General features: G+C 46.7%; 1 protein-coding gene across 1 annotated transcript in view; it reads left to right on the plus strand.

The window, feature by feature from the left end:
- Positions 1-19,512, plus strand: part of LOC8036409 (dynein heavy chain, cytoplasmic) — a 167,826-nt gene that overhangs the window by 112,466 nt on the left and 35,848 nt on the right. The window contains exons 55-63 of the mRNA XM_029983821.4: positions 643-837; positions 2,794-2,973; positions 4,691-4,756; positions 9,215-9,302; positions 10,041-10,236; positions 13,506-13,623; positions 17,015-17,230; positions 17,532-17,771; positions 18,769-18,953. Of these exons, the coding sequence (XP_029839681.2) occupies positions 643-837; positions 2,794-2,973; positions 4,691-4,756; positions 9,215-9,302; positions 10,041-10,236; positions 13,506-13,623; positions 17,015-17,230; positions 17,532-17,771; positions 18,769-18,953 (1,484 nt within the window). The remainder of the gene's footprint in view (positions 1-642; positions 838-2,793; positions 2,974-4,690; positions 4,757-9,214; positions 9,303-10,040; positions 10,237-13,505; positions 13,624-17,014; positions 17,231-17,531; positions 17,772-18,768; positions 18,954-19,512) is intronic.

A 19,512-nucleotide genomic window follows, 5' to 3' on the forward strand; every position in this document is an offset into this window, starting at 1 on the left:
AATAAAAAATCGCCTAGAGGTTTATTGTATCTTGCACGTCAAAGTGAACTGCCCGAAACTAAGATCTGGGCAATAGCCTTTTTATTTTTTTTATTTGATTAACCAGCTTTCACTATACATACTCATAAAAAAAAAAGAGTATTGTTGAAACATAGAATTACTTCGAAAACAAGCCCTACAGTGTTCTGGCAAGTCAAGCTTCTAGTTCACCAGTCTCTGATTGGGAAACAAACTTCCTGAAAGATCCTTTTCCTGTCTAATTTGAGCAGCTATTCATTGTAGTTTTCACCAACTGCTGTAGAAAGCTTTAGGCCTGCTTCAGATGGTGCAATATTCCCAGCAATTTAGGAGTTGCTGGCGAGTTTTTTTCTTAGATCCTGTGGATCTAAGAAACAACATACCAGCAACTCCAATGTTGCTGGGAATATTGCTGTGTGTCTAAATAATACAACTAAATCACACTTTTAATGATGATGATGGTGAAATGTAGTAATTTAAGTTTTTTCAGTTGCCATATATGAACACGGAGAGTGGGGAGGGCCTTGTTTCTGGTTTTGTGACGTTAAGACGGAAAAAATTGCTCGATATGAAGCGGGCTTTAGTGCCAAGCCTGGTACTGATTATAACTGATGTTGCGTCCAGTACCTGGTACCGACGGACCACTTCCCTGCGGCGGTGTCCGGGCTGCGGATGCCTCCGGACCACCGCAGCGCCATCATCAACGCATTTGTGTACGTGCACCAGACCCTGCACCGTGCCAACAGCCGCCTAGCCAAGCGGGGTGCCCGCTCCATCACCATCACACCCCGCCACTACCTGGACTTCATCAACCACTACGTGAGTCTGGCACACAGACTCCTCTTTTTCTTATCCCCGGTGTCTTTGACAAGTCTTTGGAGTGGGCACACTCTGGCCTAAGGCTGAAGTCTGTTAGGTCGCAATTTCTGCTTTTGAGAAGGAACTTCTGGACATGTCTTGGCATGTCGGCCAATTCAACTTGATTCGTGTGAAGCGAAGTTTGCTTATATGGGGGCGGGAGGGGGGGGGGGGGTGTTCTTAAAGGGGCTTTGAGGAGGGTTCTGAGATCACCTAAATATGACTACAACTCTCTGCTGGTTCTGAGTTTCCTAGAAATCCCTAAATCATGACAATATGCAACTGATTTCACTATTAAAAAAGCAATAGAAGATTGCAACACTCTGAGGTCATCTCGGGTGAAGGAGGAGCATGTTTTAAAACCAGGACTGCTCTCAGCCAATGGCGAGCGAAGGATCCTCACGTCTCTGACCAATGGATTCCCGGAGTGATCTCTCGAATGCGTGCGGCTTGTTGACTGGACAGCCCAGATACCCGAACTTCAGCGAGTTTTTTTAGTCAGTCATACTGTCGTAGGTATGATAAAAATCATATTTTTCGCCCACAGTGTGCGAAGAAACTAAAGAGATAGTTGTGGCACGTTCGCGTAATGCGGATGGAATGGTGCCATCACATACTTGAGGACGAAAGTGCGATGTCGTTAATTCTCGTAGCCGTCGTGTTTAACGTCAAGGATGCCACTGACGACTGCCACCAGTGATTTGTGAAGTGGGTAGTGCGGTGGAAGTTTCTAGAACCATACAACATTATGCGTAGCAACTGTATACTGCCAAAATGGGATTTCGCAGAATGCCAGTAATGTTGGAAAACGAGCCTTTCAAGCAGACAACAGAATGAATCTCCCTTCGTTGAGCAATTCTTGGCGGGACACCAGGGCTGCCCTTTTCGCTGTCTGCGCGCGGCACGGCATGTGGGAAGTTCCGACTTCCCTCTCCTCGCGGCAAGAGGGAAGAGAAGTGGTTTTCCATTTTTTTCTGCGCTTGCTGCGACGACAAGCAACGAGGACAAAATCTCCGTACAGCATTGCCTATAAAGCTATCCCTTTAAAAAAAAAAAGCATGGATTCAAGTATGATCACAGATCGCTAAACATGCTTAGAAGTCACCTGCGTCGCAGGCGGAATATGCGCGAGGAAGACCGATGATTCAGCCCAGCGAGTGCGCGCTCGAGAGCAGACCAGCAGCAAACAACTGGACACAACACTCCCGCAAAAAAAAAAACAAAAAAAAACATAGCGCACTGTTTTTGAAACTTTTATTCCAGTATTATATTCTCACTCCACGAAAAATTAACATTTGTCTCATACTTTTATTTCCTCTTATCATCTACAAGAGCATACACATTTTGTAATAACAGCGTCTGCAATTTCCACTGTATATTCATATTCTGTTGTGAGCGAAGCCTGCCCATCCACTTTTCTGCATAGCTTGTGAATAGCCGACAATCACAACCAATAAGAACCTACCGACTTGCAGGACAGAGACGCTCTCCTCATGTAAAATGCTATCTGTGCAGGTTTCGGTTTCACAAAGAATAATTTTCTTGTTCTTTCGTTTTATTGTTTGCTATGTTAACACGATGGTTGGCTGTGTGCTCACTCAACTTGGTTGTTTTCTACTGGCGTGTTGAGTGTCGAACAAGTTTACCCTGGTCCTTTAGGGAACAGTGCACTTACATGGTCTGCCCCCTTTAAATGCCTCCTGAAAGCGTGGCAAGATTCTTCTTAAGTGGTCGAAGCTGGTTTGTTACTCCGTAATTTCTCTCGTCCTTTCAGTGGAAAATATACGGCAACCTAACCATCTTTTAGCGTTTTTGCTGAACGAGTCTTGCTGTTGTGGCGTGTATGCTTTGCTGCGCCGCAAGGAAGGCAGTGTAAAGGCTGCTGGAACAACCGAGGCGGCGGCGGCGGCTGTGCAGGTGAAACTGTTCAACGAGAAGCGTTCCGAGCTGGAGGAGCAGCAGCTGCACCTCAACGTGGGTCTGCAGAAGATCCGTGAGACTGTGGAGCAAGTGGAGGAGCTCCAGAAGTCGCTGGCACTCAAGTCACGCGAGCTTGAGGCCAAGAACCAGGCGGCGAATGCCAAGCTCAAGGAAATGGTATCCGCTGCATGCTCTCCTCTCCCAAGCCCTCTGCACAGCTAAGCTGGTGCAAATTGTTTTTTCTGGGTAGTGACTCGCCACCTCTAGATTTAAGCTGCCAAACTATTGCCCTACTATACAGTCATTGACCAATTTTTCGGACACGTCCTGTGCGGACGTTTTCCCTGAATTGTCACTCGCCCCATAGAGTTAATATATAACATCGACTGAAATTTCAGACGCCATGAAGGTTATTGCTCGACATTTCTGACATAATTTGCGTGATTCCCTCAGTTTACAGCCACAAAACAGCCGCCGCGATAGTGCCATGAGCTTAGTCGCCGGCATTTTGGTTGTTTTGATTTTGCCCTGTTGCCTCAGTACAACATTCTACGCAATAAATAAGCTGGGTTGAGGCTATAGTCCGGTTTTCCGATTCCGCTGTAGCCAACATGGCTGCCGTCTGCCCATTCTTAGGGTTTTTCCAGTCATTCTCGGAATCTGTGTTTTTCGGGTGCAACCGTGAGAAGAGCTGCCGTCTGCCTTTCTTGTAGTCTCTGAGCACGAAGGTTTTTTGCCGATAGGCTTAGTATTGAAGCAAGCTTGGTGCGCTAAACGTTGTCTCCAAATAGTGCCAAGTGGCGCCAACTTCAACTTCGTTGTTTGTGTCAACAAAGGCATCGACGAAAATCAACAAACAAGGGAAAAATTAAAAATATAAAGTGGAAGTTGCACGAGAACTTGACATCAAGCAAGTGGAAAGTGTTTAATACGCGGCAGAATATATGTGCAGAAATTTATTATTTTGGCTGAAATCAGTTTTTTGGACCGCTTGATTCTTTGGAAAATTTCGGGGTCCCCTCCGAGTCCGAGAAATTGGTCGGCTACTGCACTACCCAACTGATGCTGGTTGAGTGGCCTCATTGCATTGTCAAGCTTTTGTGCAATGAAGCGTGTACACTTCATTCCACTTGCCACGAAATAGCACGGGCACTCTTAGGCGCGCATCATGTTGCAGCTTTGTGCTACTAAATTAGTGGTTTTTCGACCTTCATTTTGAAAAGTAAAGTTGAGTGCAGGGTGTAAGATAGACAGGTGGTGAAACGAGAGCCAAATGAGCGACCGGGTTGTGTCCCCCTCGGTTTTCTCTTTTTCTGTGGCGCCATCTATGTGGAGCACCGCAAACTCTCACTCCAGGTGGGCGAACGCTGGCAACCGGTTAAACTGGTGGAGAAGGTTTCTCGTGGATTTTCAATGGAGGACTGTCGTGCTCTCAGTTTATTTTGCGCACTCTCCCATAGAGTTGCATGCAAATTCGATTTCAATTTTTTTTTCTGCTCGCCGCAGCGCCATCTGTTGCAAATCGGGGGTACCCGCAAGCCACCCGCAAGCAGACGAGTACACAATCCGGTCACGGCGCTGCTGTAGGTTTCTATGGGCCGTTTCCCCACCTGTCTATCTTACACCCTGGTTGAGTGTTTGTTCAAGTGTTGTCCAATGATTGCATTAGATTGGTGATCAGACCATTGCAAGAACAGGGTCTTTCTTAATGAATGAATATTTAAACGAGACAGAAGTTGAAATATCGGTAGCACATCATTAAAACGAGGCCTTCGTTTGAGACCAGATTGTATATTTCTTATTGCTTCATTTAGAGGCGTTTTATCTGTCCTGTAAATGTGGTTTTGTAAACCACTTCTCTTTAACTTGAGTTCTTTGTTTGCTTCATTTTCAGCTGAAAGATCAACAAGAAGCTGAGAAAAAGAAAATGCAGTCTCACGAGATCCAGGCACAGCTTCGGGTAAGCAGCCGGTTCTTTTCTTAATCTGGCTTTTGCTGTCGGGGAAAGCCAATTTTCAATATTATTGAAATCTCATTTTAACTTTTCTTTTTTATCATCCAAAATAGTACAGGTTTGCCATTAGATTTCATAATTCTTCAGATTCCTCTATTATTGGCTTTGTAAAGGGCAACTTTAGGGTGAGTGACATTTTATTTACGATAAGAAAGCTATACATCAGATTTAAGGAAGGAGAGAGCAAATCTCGTAAATTCTGACAAATGCGCTGATAAGAGGGAATTTCTTGCAATTAATTCGCAAAACTACTATATACTGTAAACGAGATAATTTTTGCAAACTCGAATTTTCGCGAATCGGGCTGAGGTTGCAAAATTTTCAATTATTCGCGGGCCGTAATTTTCGCGACCCGCAAGCACCTCACTGTAGCTTCCTATGTGTTGAAATTTTGCCCGAATTGTTTGCGGGATCTATTTTTGGCAAATTGTAGATAATACGCAAAATTCGCGAAAATTAGGTCCTCGCGAAAATTAAGTCGTTTACAGTAATATCCAAATTTCAAAATGGTTATACTGTGAAATTGTTTTTAGGGGCGAAGCTCCTTAGGGTCTACCCTTGTCCGTCTGGTGTCCGTGCTCACATCAATCTTGCTGGTGCTCGTGCTTCTTCTCGTGAGCTTACATGCTCGCGTAGGGCAAAAAAAGTAAAAAATAAATAGGAAATGATGAAAAAAGAAAAAGAAGAAAAATGTTTGCGCAGTCGGCAAGATTCAAACCTGTGCGGGGAGACCCCAATGGATTTCTAGTCCATCGCCTTAACCACTCGGCCACGACTGCGGGACGAGTAGGGGGCTCTGAGATGTGGTAGTAACTCAAGAGCTGGGGATGTCATGGATGAAACGTTGCATGTAGCATATCAACGTCTATACAGGAGAGGGCACTGCGGTCAAATGCTCAAATGCGTATATAACCACGTTCCATACCACACATTCTCTTTCTGACATGGATGAAAACGAACGAAAGGCTCGGCATGCTGCGGCTCAGCGTCTTTGCAGACGAGCACCACCAGAGCACCCAATCAACATCATTCACCACGTGGAGATGCGGTCAATTTTTAGTACTGTATTTTCCGGACTATAGTCCGCACCCAGTGTATAGTCTGCAGGGGGAAATTTGGAGTCAAAAATAAAAGATTTTGCTTAGATAGCCCGCACCCGGTGCATAGTCCCCACCTGGTGCTTAGTCGACACGAAAATCTTCTCATAGATGGCACACGTTTACAAATGTCTGCTTTTTAGCTCACAATAAAGCCTATACAGTGTAGACCGCATATAACGTATGTCGCGGGAGTCGAGAAAATCCGCACTATAAGCGGTACCGCGTTATAACCGAAACATAATTTTTCAGGCCAAAATACATGCCATGAAACAACTTACCTTTGTAAAAGAATTTATTTCTATGTTAGATGAAAAATAAAGCTTAGTCTGAGGAAAGTCTTTATTTCACCAGACTACCGTATTTACCCGAAAATAGGTCGACCACGAAAATAGGTCGACCCCTATTTATTGAGCCCACCGAGAATAAAAAAAAAATAATTCAAATATAGATCGACCTTTCTTTTTTTTTTTTTTTTTTTTTAAGGAACAGGCGAAAGTTAGGGCACAAGAAACAAACCTTTATTTACAGCACTCAGCTAAATCCCAGGGCGATGTCAAAAAAGCTTCGTCAGCTTGGTAGACATCCTCGCAAATTGGCAACAATACCTCACTGACACCGTTGTAAAATGAATGACGACAAGAAGAAACGAAAGAAGGTGGAGACGGGCGAGCGACGAAAGATAAAACAAAGACACGAGCAACGCTGCCAGCCCCGTGAGCAACACGCGACCCGCCGATAAAAAACAAACCAAAGTACCTCCGCTTTTTTTTTTTTTTTTTTTGCGCGTTTGCGAGGGAGAGAGGAATGGAGCGCATAGGAGGGCAAAGTGCAAAGTGCATGGCGCATCGCGTTCCTCTCCCTCTTCTTCCCCCTTGCCCAGCGAGGGGAACGCTACAGGCGTGATGGCGAAACTCGACGCCTGAGGAATGTGCGCGAGAGCCGTAGCCGGCAGACACGGGCTGTCGGCTGCTGCTGTTCAGTTGTTTTTGTGCATCAAAAGCTTTTTGAAACAAGAAGCCGCGCGGCTCTACCGGGACGCCGGCTAGGTGATTGATAGCTCCATACCCTCGGTAGGGTTTCAAATTTTGGTTGCAAATTAGGTCGGAATTCTTTGGTCTCGATTATAGGTCGACCCCTAATTTTTGACAACATTTCCGAAAAAAAAGGTCGACCTATATTCGAATAAATACGGTAGTACACTTCTCTCTCATTTGTGTCACACATTTTGAAAGAAATGAGTGACTTTTGCCTGGCGCAGCCTTTTAACGGCGTCGCGGGCTGCGGACGGACATTGCGAGCGTTCGGGAATGCTAACCCTAATCACTTATCTCCGGCGATGAAAACGCATGAAAATTCACATCCTTTATACGGTACGCGCCAGTAATATCTTCAACTTGAGCACAGGCACGAAATGCTCCAAATAAGAAATCCGGGCGATGGTCGAAAACACAAATGTTTAGAAAGCACCACTGTAGTCGAAGTAAACAAACACAATGACACGGGCGTTTCTGCCGTCTTGAGAGTGCCGCCACAACATCGCCGCACGAGTAGGTGGATCCTCCCTTCTAGTACGTGCTGGGTTATCATAGCGACATACAACGAAAATTCACAGTCAAGGATAGCGCTTTTAAGCGGAACGATGAACTTCCACCATGCCGTCTACGACGACGATCACAACAGACGCCATGTTTGCGGATAGAAGCCGGCCCGCGACTGGCATGCAACGCGCGCGAACACTTCTCCTCGACCTGTGATTGGTCTGTCGTTGCGGTTGTTGGTCGTATTTCCAACGCAGCGGAGGGACGCACGCACGCACGCATGTGAACGACACGTGCATGCGTCCCTCCGTCGCTATGGCAGCTAAAGCCTCCCTCTTCACTTCTCCCCGATTCTTCGAGCAACCTCCTTGCCCCGTGAGTGCCGCTCGTGGCTAGCGCCGTTATCTAGTGTCGGCGCGGTCGGCGGGCTGTTCCAGAAACCGCACTATAACCGGTATTTCCCTTCGCATGCCTGCATTTTAAGCGGTATGCAATTACATGGAGTTCTATGGGAGGCGAACCGGTGGTTTAAAAAAGCCGCGTTATACCCGGTCCTGCACTTGCCTCCTCGGTGGCTCCGAGGCGAGAGCGCCGGCCTACGGATCCCCAGGTGGCGGGTTTGAATCCCGACCGAGGTGCCCGCAATATGACGGAGGCTTATTGCGGAGAAGGCGCCGTGTAATCGAGCTTTCGGTTGCACGTCAAAAGATCCCCAGGTAGTCAAAATTAATCCTCAGTCCTCCGCTGGGGCGTGCCCGATGCCCGTCGTAGGTTTGGCACGTAAAACCCCCAAATTTGATTTTGACCCGGTCCTGCACTATAAGCGGTTACGTTGTAAGTGGTCTATACTGTAATGTGCATAAATCATCATTAGCGTACACTTTCGTGCACAAAATTCGTCACGTCTCGTCATAATAAACAATCTTGAAAAACATAATTCCTGTATAGTCCACACGCGTAGATAGTCCGCACAGCCAGAAATTTCAACTTTTAAACATGTATAGTTTGCGGACTATAGCCCGGAAAATACGGTAGTGTTGTGCGAATATTTGAATTTTAGAATAGTAGTTTCGAATAATATGTTATTCGATGTTCGCTTTGAGATGAACTGCGATATTGATACATTTCGAAGCGTTGATCCCGGCGAGCTAGCCCCGTTGAGGGCACCTCTCACCGAGCATCTGTGCACTGTGGGGAAGTAGAAGCTGTGGAGCTCTTGGGCTCCGCGGGTATTCCTTCCCCGCAGTACACTGCTGCTCGGATAAAAGCGCACCCAACGGGGCTAACCCGCCGCAATTATGCAGGAGTGTAAGTTAGGCAGCAATGTCCTGACAGCCCATGCTCATCATTTGTGGTTCTTTGTTTCTTTTTCCTCAATTTTGAAATAGAAATAAATAATATTTGAATATCGCAAGCTGATTTATAAACCCTCTCGATTAGGATAGCTGCAACCATTTTGTTGTTTACATGCCACAGTTTATAAATATAGCTATATTAAAATTAACTGAGCTTAGGAATGGACAACTGGAAGGTTGCGAACAACTTTTACGATTTCAGCTGGGTTTTAATTTAAATGCGGTGCACGTTAGTGAGAGGCTCGAAAAAACTTCAATATTTGATTCATAAATATTTGGCCCAAACTACTACTTGTTCGAAATTCGTTTCGAAATTCAAATTCACTATTTGCATGTGACTACTTGTTAGTCATTGCCTGTGATATTGACCTTTGACAGCCGACTCACTGGTGAATTCCTTTTATTTTTTAGAAACAAGAGGAAGTGATTGCGGAGAAGAGGCAAAGTGTCATGGCTGATTTGGCCCAAGTTGAGCCTGCAGTCATTGAAGCTCAGCAAGGTGAGATCCGCACATTTCTTGGTTGTTTGCAGCGAGCCTTTCTGGTACTGGTTTTTAAGAATCAACTGTCCCTTTTTATGAACTGGAGCGTTACATTTTAACGCACTGCTCCTGCCGTGTAGATGTTTCTTCTGAAAATATATATTCTGTCTTTTCTTTAGAAATAAACATTTTTTTTAAACTGTCTCGTTTAAAAGAAAATTCAAGATAGCTGAAACTATTAGTCGCGTTGTGGCCTAGCTCCACAGGTTAGCGTTGCTCTAATGCAGGATTCTGGAACTCTTAGATCTCTCAAAACGCTTGTTTCGCTCTATCGATAACAATAGAAACATTCCCAATCTTGGCATTGGTGCAATAAAGCCGTGCAGAAGCCTGTGGGCTTTGTAAACCATAATGCGTAGCCAGTCAACTCTCATTAATTCAAACTTGTGGATAATTCGAACTAACATACGGGTCCCATCCTATGCGTCTCTATTGGAGGAATCTCCCTGTAATTCAAACTTTGCTTTATTCAAATAAATTTTCTGTCCCCCTCGAGTTTGATTTAATGAGATTCGACTGCATTGGGGTGGCTATGCATTGACAGATGGCCAACATCTCCCAAATTAGAGCTAAATTCTTAGAACCGGTTACTTGGGGGCAGGCATGCCGAATCCCCGAGGGTGCTCCAGGGAACCTCCGGTTTCCTCGGAACCCAGTTTGGGAACTTGCGCTCTAACGCACCGTGTTGCCCCCCAGCGGTCAAGTCCATCAAGAAGCAGCACCTGGTAGAGGTGCGGTCGATGGGCAACCCGCCGTTTGCGGTGAAGCTCGCACTCGAGTCGATCTGCCTGCTGCTCGGAGAGGCGGCCTCTGACTGGAAGGCCATCCGCTCGGTCATCATCCGAGAGAATTTCATCAACACCATCATAAATTACAGCACGGACGACATCACGTATGTGGTGGCTCCAGAGAATGCTCGCCCGTTTGGGCTTCTTTTTTCTTTTGCCACTTAAGCGGCAGCAATGGAAAACGATGGAGCGGCGCGGTGGTGCGGGTGTGTCCAACCGTTTCTGTAGAAACGGTCGTTGTGGCAGCAGCTGTAGTCGTAGCGGGTACAATACTTCTTCGTAACGTAATATGTTAGCGGTTTCTGGCACCTTTATTTAGGGAGCATTTTTTAGCCCCCTTCCGCAGCTTTGTGTTCTAGCTACTAGGGCTGTCGGCGTTTTCTGTTGTTGTGGGCAGGTGGGCAAACCTTGCTTCCACATTCGGCTTGAGGTGCTAGCGCCATCAATTTCACGTGTCGCCGTTCACTTGGCGAAGCAATTGCAGCAAATAACAGTTTGTGCGCGTGCCGGAGGCTGGGCGTTTGGAAGACACGCCCTGCCGTTCTCACTCTGTCAGTGGCTGTTTTTTTTTGTAAGGGATGTATTTAATTTGTGAAAGTAAGCTGAAAGGATCGAGACCGAAAATGAGAATGTTCAACACTTCTATCTATGCAGTCACAGTTCCTTGTGATCTGTGACGCTTGGGCCATTCAAATCTCGACCAGGAATTTTACAGCGGAGCTGTTAAGGGCTAGTTTCCCCCGGGATTGTGTCCCCCGCAAAGAAATGTCGACGCAACACTCTGGTTGCCGCCGTCGCTCATAGATGGCAGTAGCTGTTCAGAGTGTTGTGCTTGCCGGTTGTCCGCTTGCTGCTGTCGCTCATAGATGGCGGCAACATTTCTTCGGAGGAAGAAGAGCGGAAACGGAATGAGCGGTGAAGTGCCCAGCAGCGCGAATGGTTTCGTAACCGCCGCGAGGCCATCGCCTAAAGTTCCACTGCGTTGAGTGCTTCAGATTCCCTTGCGAAAAAAGAGCAGATCACTCGCCCAGAAAGCCACTACCGAGAACAGAAGCTACAGCTCCGCTGCTCTTTCTTCTTCACCAAAGTGGAAAGGCTGAAAGTTTTTTTTGTCTGCAGTGCAGTTTAGCTGGACTCCAGAAGTGAAGACTATCATGCGCAACTGTTGCATTTCTGGGAGTTTTTTTTAAGCCTTTTCTGGGAAAAAAATGGAAGATTGGTGGCTGACTGGGCCCCTCTTTGCTCCCGAGCTTTGTGCGATGGAACTTGCGTGCAGTTTCTGCCGGCTGGGTGGAATTCTCGCTTACATTTCATTGACCATTTGGACGCTCGGTCACGTCTATTGGCGAGAGTTGTTGGGACTTGGTGCAGCGACCAGCTTGGAAGCTTCTTTAAGCTTCTGTAGTTGCCTTTTAGGTTTTGTTCAAGTTTCCTCTAGTACAACTCGACATTCTGGCGCATCGTATTTGCAGCTTAGTGACTGTCCAACACTGTGGTATTGGGAAGTGCTAATTTAATTCTGAGCAATCAGTGCTTCTTTGCCTGTCCAGCACAGTTGCGTGCATTGTATTCCCTCCCAAGTTTCCTATTTGTTTCGCAACATTTACGTTTACATCAATTGAGAATCTTCTCGGGGACCCTTAAAGCAGTGTCACATTTATGTTCCTGCACATTTGTGCGTAGTTGCAAGTTCGTTGATCAAGATGCATGGGTATAGCCTGTCCAGAAGCCCCGTTTGCTTTAATTTGGATTTTTAGCTTTAGATTTGACCTTGGGTTCTACACTTCTTTGGACTGATTCCAGAACTCTTGTGCTCTAGCAGAGAAGGCAGTTGGCGGGGTCTTAAGATCTCGCTACACACAGCGCGGCACATCTACAATGCATCTGACGTCACGCTTACGTCGCACACTGCCCACTTTTTTGTCATTGAGGTTCAGGTTTGACCTCCGGAGTGCAAAGTGAGGAGCGCGAGTGGTCGATTGCCCAAGGAGTCTTTTGGTCTGTTGCTCGCAGCCCGAGTTGCTCGGAGACTGAAGATCCCAATGTTTCTTTCTTGATATATCGCAAAGTTGGGGGGAGCCGGCGACGGGGCTCGGTGTTGAGGGAGAGGGTGTTGCCCTCGGGCAGCGGTGCAGGGCATAAAGCGGCAGCACTTGGTGGAAGTGCGGAGCATGGGCAATCCACCGTTGCCCGTCAAAACGACGCTCGAGGCGATCTGCCTGCTCCTGGGCGAGCCCGCCCCGGACTGGAGGGCCATCCGCGGAGTGCTCTTGGGCGAGAACTTCATCCACACCATCGTCAACTTCTGCACCGAGGAAGTCACGTAAGACTCCGCCGCCGTCGCCAGTGTCCTCCAACGAAAAGGCACCAGATGCATGGTTTTCACTTATATTGCTTTTGGCACGGACTCGTGGCATTCTGCACACCTTCTTTTTGGGTCAGCACAGCGGGGCATTCTTTGTCCGTTTTGTTTTCAACGAGCACCTTTTACGCGTGGCTGCTCAATCACCGGTTCTGTTTTTGTATGTTGAAGAGCCTCGACCATCGTGCTGCCCACAATGGATCGGTCGAAATGTTGCCGACGGTCGTTTTCCACTGCTGCCGCTTGTTTTGGTCTGTCTCTTTTGTGCCAGTGTCTCGCTGCTCTTGTTGTTATGCGATTTTTCATTTTGGTAATTTTATGTTCCCTCTAAATTTTGCGTGTTCTCGTGTAAAACTTTGTGTAAAGGAGGTGAAATAATATAAGAGTATGTTCTTAATCCCTCGAACCCAAGCCTTTTATTTCAGTTTATAACTACTATTAGCTACTTATAAGAAGTGAAATCTGTTCATTCAAATGATAGAATCAAAAAACTGGTGTTCAAATAGCAGCACCTTGTATTTCTTTTTGTTTGTCTTTTGCATGTTAATGTTGCCAATATCTTCGAGGTTGCTTTAAAGGAGCCAATATTTCTTGCATGAGACATCTGCTTTTATGCCCTAGGTCAGTGGTTCTCAACCATTAACGTTTCTCGTAACCCCTTGTGGATCGATGGATAGGATGGAGGACCCCGTTTGTGGTAAGGGGAAGGGAAAGGTTTAGGGTAATTATAATAATAAGTTAATAAAGGTATAAAAGTAAGGACTATTCTCTGATTGGCAAACACACAAGAAAATCCACCCGAGAATTGTATCGTTTTGTGTCAATATGAAAACAAAAAGCAGCTTTAATTGCCAGGCTTGACTGATCAGGCATAGCTTTGCGGGGACTCCCATTTGAGAACCAATGGCCTATCGTTGTGTCTTAAAAGTGTTTCAATAAGGCCTTGCCCAAGAAAGAGGCCGCTCCTTTTTCTTTTAATGAGTCATTGTTGGAAATCCCAACCGGTTGCAGGGATGACATCCGAAACAAGATGAAAACAAAGTATCTGAACAACCCCGAGTTCAACTTTGAGAAGGTGAACAGGGCCAGCGTTGCCTGCGGACCCATGGTGAAGTGGGCCATCGCTCAGGTAAATCCCCGGTGCCAGTTTGGCAGTCTGTGAGGCTCTTGCATATTTGCTTTGCGAGGAAATTTCACCAAAGGTTTGGCTGACACGCCGCTTTAGTCTGGAAAGTAATGTGCTGAAGCGTTCGTTTCGGACAGAGCGGCTGACATTTTGCCAAGCCTTGGCCGGAGCGACCAAGGTCTCTCTACAGATCTGCGGCCATCATACCCCGCTCCCCCCCTTCCAAATATGTGCCAGAATGTTTTCTCTCCGTCTGTGTGTGCATTTCCCTTTAAATTTAGCGGGAAAAATCGACGCAACATGACGTAAAAAATTTAATTTCCCCGTTAAATTGATCAAATACAATTCTTTTTCACTCCCCAAAAGGACTTTTCCTATCAAAGTTTTGAAGAAACCAACTTTATCAAAAATGTTCCTTCCCAACTTTCTTACAATATCCTCATAAAAAGATATGGTAGAAAGTGTTGTAGTCTGGTTTAGCCGGTCAAGATGTTTACTAACGAGGGGCAGAATCTTAGCATGTCCGGCCGTGAGGACATCTAGTTCTGAACACTCGAGTCGCGAGACATGCGGGCTCATGCTTGTGGCTTGACGGCGTCCTTGATGATGATAGCAGGCTGTCTGCTACAGAAAATATTTCAGGATGTTCTACGAACATTAGATAGTGCAACAAAGCCATTATGATTTTAGCATAATTCTAAAGTTATCAGAAGTTAAATTTCTTTTGATGATAGTTAGAAATGAGTCATTAACTTTGTTAATTAGAAGATTTTGTAATCTTTTTTAGAAATACTGGTCATGTTACACTTCCAGATTTGAGGTATTAAACCCTCAAAAAAGTATTCATGTCCAGGTTTTAGATCCCAAGGTACTGTGGGCAAAACTTTGTGTCATGAAGCAAAAGTGGATTCTGAGAATACAGGAAAACCTTTTCAAGACATGCTTACAGACAGCCTGGATATGAAAATTTTAATCGACTTTACTATATAAATGTGCACTTCCAGGGTGTAGTACAGTCAAACTTCAATGTAACGAAGTCAGTAAAATTCGGAATTTAGTTCAATACATTGAAATTTCGCTACATAGAAATTAGGGGCTAACGTTGAGGAGTTTGTACAAATGTTTCCCAGGTGCACAAAACTGACCAAGAGCGCCTTTATTTCGGTTGAAAGTAGTCCGTCCCCTTTTTCTGGAGCACTCTTGACATAATTATTGGCATCACTCGACGTTTGCATAGCCAGACGGTTTGCATTGCGTCTTCGTCTTGCTGGGTGCTGGCGAACCGCCTCAAGACATCGATCGCGTCCACCACTTCGTGGTTACTGGGCCCATCGCCAGGTGTCTTGCTCATCAGCCTCGCTGTCGTCCCCGTCTTGCGAGTTCCCACGAACATCGCTAGCTGTCGCCTTGCCGGTCAGCTGCTCCTTCGCAATGACAGCAGAGTCGGCATATAGAAAGTCGTCGAGGTCGACGTTGTCAGGGACGGCTCCATCGCCTCGAAGGCTCCGTGGCCCAGGACAACGAGAAACTCGCGTTTTTAGTTAGGCCTCGAAACAAACTACCATAACTACGCTGCGCGAACGAAGCGGATTGACGAAACGCCGGCGGCTCTAGTGTCCTCTAGTGGCCGTTCTGTACACCACATTGCCAGATTAGACACCCTCTCCCCAGAGCATTGGGTGCATTGGGCCAGGTGGGTCAATTGGGCGGCCCGTTTCACCCTGTGCGCTTTATCGGGGGCCCGTTTCAGCGCGTGTGCTTTCCAAAATCTCCTTTTGGACCCAAAAGTTTGTGCCGAATTGTCCATCAAATTTCGTTAGATCGAAATTTCGGCAAACGGGACTTTGTTACGTAGAGGTCAAAAATACATGACTTGTATACACTTGCGGTTAGAAATAGTTATGTACTTCGTTACATCGAGGGTTTCGTGTACTTACAATTACATGTTGTTTGTAACTCACCAAAAAAAAGTTTTAGAAAATATTTTTTTTTCCAATTTTTTGTGTTTTAAGCTTAGGGTCTCACCTTAAATGCGTCATTTGATGCATTATAGAATATTGGAGATAGAGGTCGTTGCCAATTTTTTGAAGTTCTATTAGTGCTCTAAACTCAAAGATGACCTTGAGTGAATTATTATGAAGGTCAAACTGCCCAAGCCTAATAATTGAGAGGAACACTATAATCCCATTGTCCTGTAATCCCATGCTTGGTTGTTGCATGAAATGTCTGCGGCAGCAGAGGAGGTTTGTTGGATCTTGCTCTGTAGTGCAAGAGCCATGAGAGCATCGTGTAAATCTAATGCTCCTCCCTTTTATTTCCTTGAAAACGTCCCCCTTCCGTGTCTTCATATAAATACTTAGGTGTTCATATATCTGTAGATACCTCCTGGCAGATACATGTTGATTATGTGATTAGTAATGCTAACTGCCTGCTGGGTTATTTTAAACAAAATTTATTTTTTGCTCCTTCATCTCTGAAGCTAACTTTATATAAAACACTCGTTTGCTCTAGATTACAATACGCTTCTTCCTCTGGGACCCCGGTCATTCTAAACTAATCCATGGTCTAGAATTGGTACAGAATTGCTCTGCTCATTTTATTCTTAACAATTGTCATCAAACTGCCTGGGTAACCTCTATGAAAGCCTCCTAATCATTGCCTAACCGCTTAACATTGAAAAATAGCTCGCTTACATCTCTGATGTACCGTATTAATCATTACATCACTATCAACTGCTGAATCATCGGTTTTATATTTTATCACGCATGATGCACGGACTGGAACCACCTTCCAGCATCAATGACCACAATTGTCATTGATCATCCAGTGGAAGCTGCCATCGATAATCTGTGCCGTTCCAACTGATTATCAAAGTGTAGCAACCCCCACTCCCCCCTGTAATGCCGATGGCCCCGAGGGTATCTTAAGTAAATAAATGAATAAATGTGCCACCGCGTCTACCCTCTAGATACATTTATAAGAATGTTTGGCTGGGGTGGGGGGGCAGAGGCCTGTTTACACATAAGCACGCTGCTAACTTGGCACTATAGTCACGGCGCTCACTTTGTGTCGTATCAGCGCACAGCTGTATGTGACCCCTTTTCCCATTTACACACTTACCGTAAAAATACCGGGCAAGAGCCCACTCAAAATTTAGAGAATTGCGAAAAAATGGGGGATGGGCGCTTGTCTGGTCGTCAATTTTACGTCTCAATGTACCGTGCATATTTTCTCAGATCTTAGAAATTTGGATAGGGGCGCTTGATGTGGAATGGGCGGATGCGCGGTATTCTACGGTTTTGCAGCGCTGACTCAGTCGTTATCTCAGTGCCGCACTTTATGCGTCAACCGGCCTTAGTTTAGAAAAGCAGCTTTTACTGCGTGTGCCCCGCAGATCAACTTTGCAGACATGCTGAAGCGTGTGGAGCCACTGCGCAACGAACTGGCCAGCCTGGAGGGGGAGGCGGACGACAACAAGCACCGGGCGGAGGAGATTGACAGCGTCATCGTGCAGCTGGAGCGGAGCATTGCCTCGTACAAGGAGGAGTACGCCAACCTCGTGTCGCAGGCCCAGGCCATCAAGACCGACCTGGCCAACGTCCAGGCAAAGGTGAGCTATGCCCAGTCTTACTTTACGGCAGCGAATGCTACGAGCCGTCTCAGTCAATCCAGAACGTCCGTGTGACCTACTGGCAATCTTGGGGGGTACTGTGCTAATTCCTGGGTTCACTTTTTTATGAAATGGTGCGCCGAGCTACGAACGTAATTAGACAAATACGCGGGACTTTCGAGGTCATATTGTAGCGCTGTTCTTTGGGCGGCGCTGCTGGCGCAATCCCGCATTGCTCAACAGTAGCTTGTGCGGCTTTGCGGATGCTCCAGCAATGATCGACGGCGCGGGGCGTTTCCAGGTGGACCGCAGCATAGCGCTGCTGAGCAGCCTGAGCTCGGAGAAGCAGCGCTGGGAGGACACAAGCGAGACCTTCAAGAACCAGATGTCGACCATCTCGGGCGACGTGCTGCTGGGCTCGGCCTTCCTGGCGTACGCCGGCTACTTCGACCAGCAGTACCGCCAGAACCTCTTCAACAACTGGTGCAGCCACCTCCAGCAGGCCGGCATTCACTTCCGCCTAGACCTGGCACGCACCGAGGTGGGGGTCGACGGTCGACACGTTGCCCGCCGCTCGACCAACTAAATTTTGTGGGGAAATTGAACCGGCGTACGCTAATTACCGCGCGCTTTTAAACTCGAGGAATGGTGTTTGTGCGACGTCATCATTGCGGCGGTCGTCGTGTGCCGCTACGACGCGACACTGCGACACTAAACGTGATATCTCGTCACGTGGCACCATTGCACTACGCCGTGTTCGTGTCACGCTAACCCGGCAGAGCTCGAGACACGCATTCTGTTTAGTGAACTTTGTTGCTGGACTAGGTGATGCATTTCAGGTGGGACCAACGCCTGTTCCACATAGACTTTTTCACGCACTCGCATTTGCTCGTGACCGAGTTCTCGCGATCGCTTACGACAGGAAAATGCCAGAAAGCTTATAATATAGAGAATTTCTAAATGCTCAATCGGGATCACGGGGTTATGGGCCGCGTTTGCACTACGAGTTGTGAGGACGTGTCGATCGTCCTCGAGCATGTCCATCTTTCTGCCCGCTTTTCTCCTCGACACGCGACAACGCAGCAGCGCATGCACACTTGCAACCGGTCTCAGCCATTAAATTGCGAATGCACCCCACGGTTTGAGTTGGACCCTCTCTGCAATCTAGGCTCTCTAGAGAACACACTGGCATGCCAGTACCGTCAATAAGGTGGCCCTCGAACTGCATTTCACTAGAGCGAAGATTTTGTGGTATTTGTGAGAACAGATGTACATACTACCGAGAAACAGTCGCTTATAACATTGTTAAAGGTGTCTCGTGCAAGAAAGGTAGGAGATATATGGTAATCACGAGTGTTCCACAGTCACTCGGTAGATATTTTAGTGTGTTCTCTCGTCGCAAAAGATTGCGAGAGGTCAGGGGCAGCCGAAATACGCTATTTTATTTGCACGTTCTGCGTCTGCACACTTTATTCGTCGATTTGTTAGGAAAAGGGACGCCGTTGTGGTGGAGTGACTCTCTCTATTCGTGTGCGCAGTACCTGTCCACGGCAGACGAGCGGCTGCGCTGGCAGGCCAACGCCCTCCCCACGGACGACCTGTGCACAGAGAACGCTATCATGCTGAAGAGGTTCAACCGCTACCCGCTCATCATCGACCCCTCGGGCCAGGCCACCGAGTACATTCTCAATGAGTTCAGGGAGCGCAAGATCACCAAGACGAGGTGAGAGCGCTCCTTTGGGTGCGTTATGTGCGGTACGTTCCATACCGCACATTCTCTTTCTGACATGGATGAAAATGAACGAAAGGCTCAGCATGCTGCGGCTCAGCGTCTACACAGACAAGCACCACCAGAGCTTCGCCCCAATCAACATTCAACACCACGTGGAGATGCAGTCATTTTTTTGTTCTGCGCTGCTAAGGTTTACAAACTTGAACAAAGAAGGACGACACTTACACACAAAAGGTGCAACTAACAAGTGGTTTATTTTTCCTTCCAAGAAAGTTTGGTTGAAAGAAGAACACATTGAAAAGAAAAAAAAAGAGGGTCAGACATCATCAGATCTACCACAGTCGTGCAAGTACGCATCTCTAGATGGGATCTGGGCTGCGGCGGCCAATGCGCATGTCCGCTACCCATCATGATGGGGGCATCTTTTTTAGCTAGTCTTTTTTTTTTTTAATGAAAAATTGATTAGGCCAAACCCAAGCTTTATTGTCCCCTCTCACTTTGGCAGGTCCCTGGCGGGGGGGGGAGGTCCTTGACACATCCATGCTTGAGA

Source organism: Ixodes scapularis, unplaced genomic scaffold, assembly GCF_016920785.2.
Source record: "Ixodes scapularis isolate PalLabHiFi unplaced genomic scaffold, ASM1692078v2 PGA_scaffold0__279_contigs__length_252992795, whole genome shotgun sequence".
Lineage (NCBI taxonomy): Eukaryota > Metazoa > Arthropoda > Arachnida > Ixodida > Ixodidae > Ixodes > Ixodes scapularis.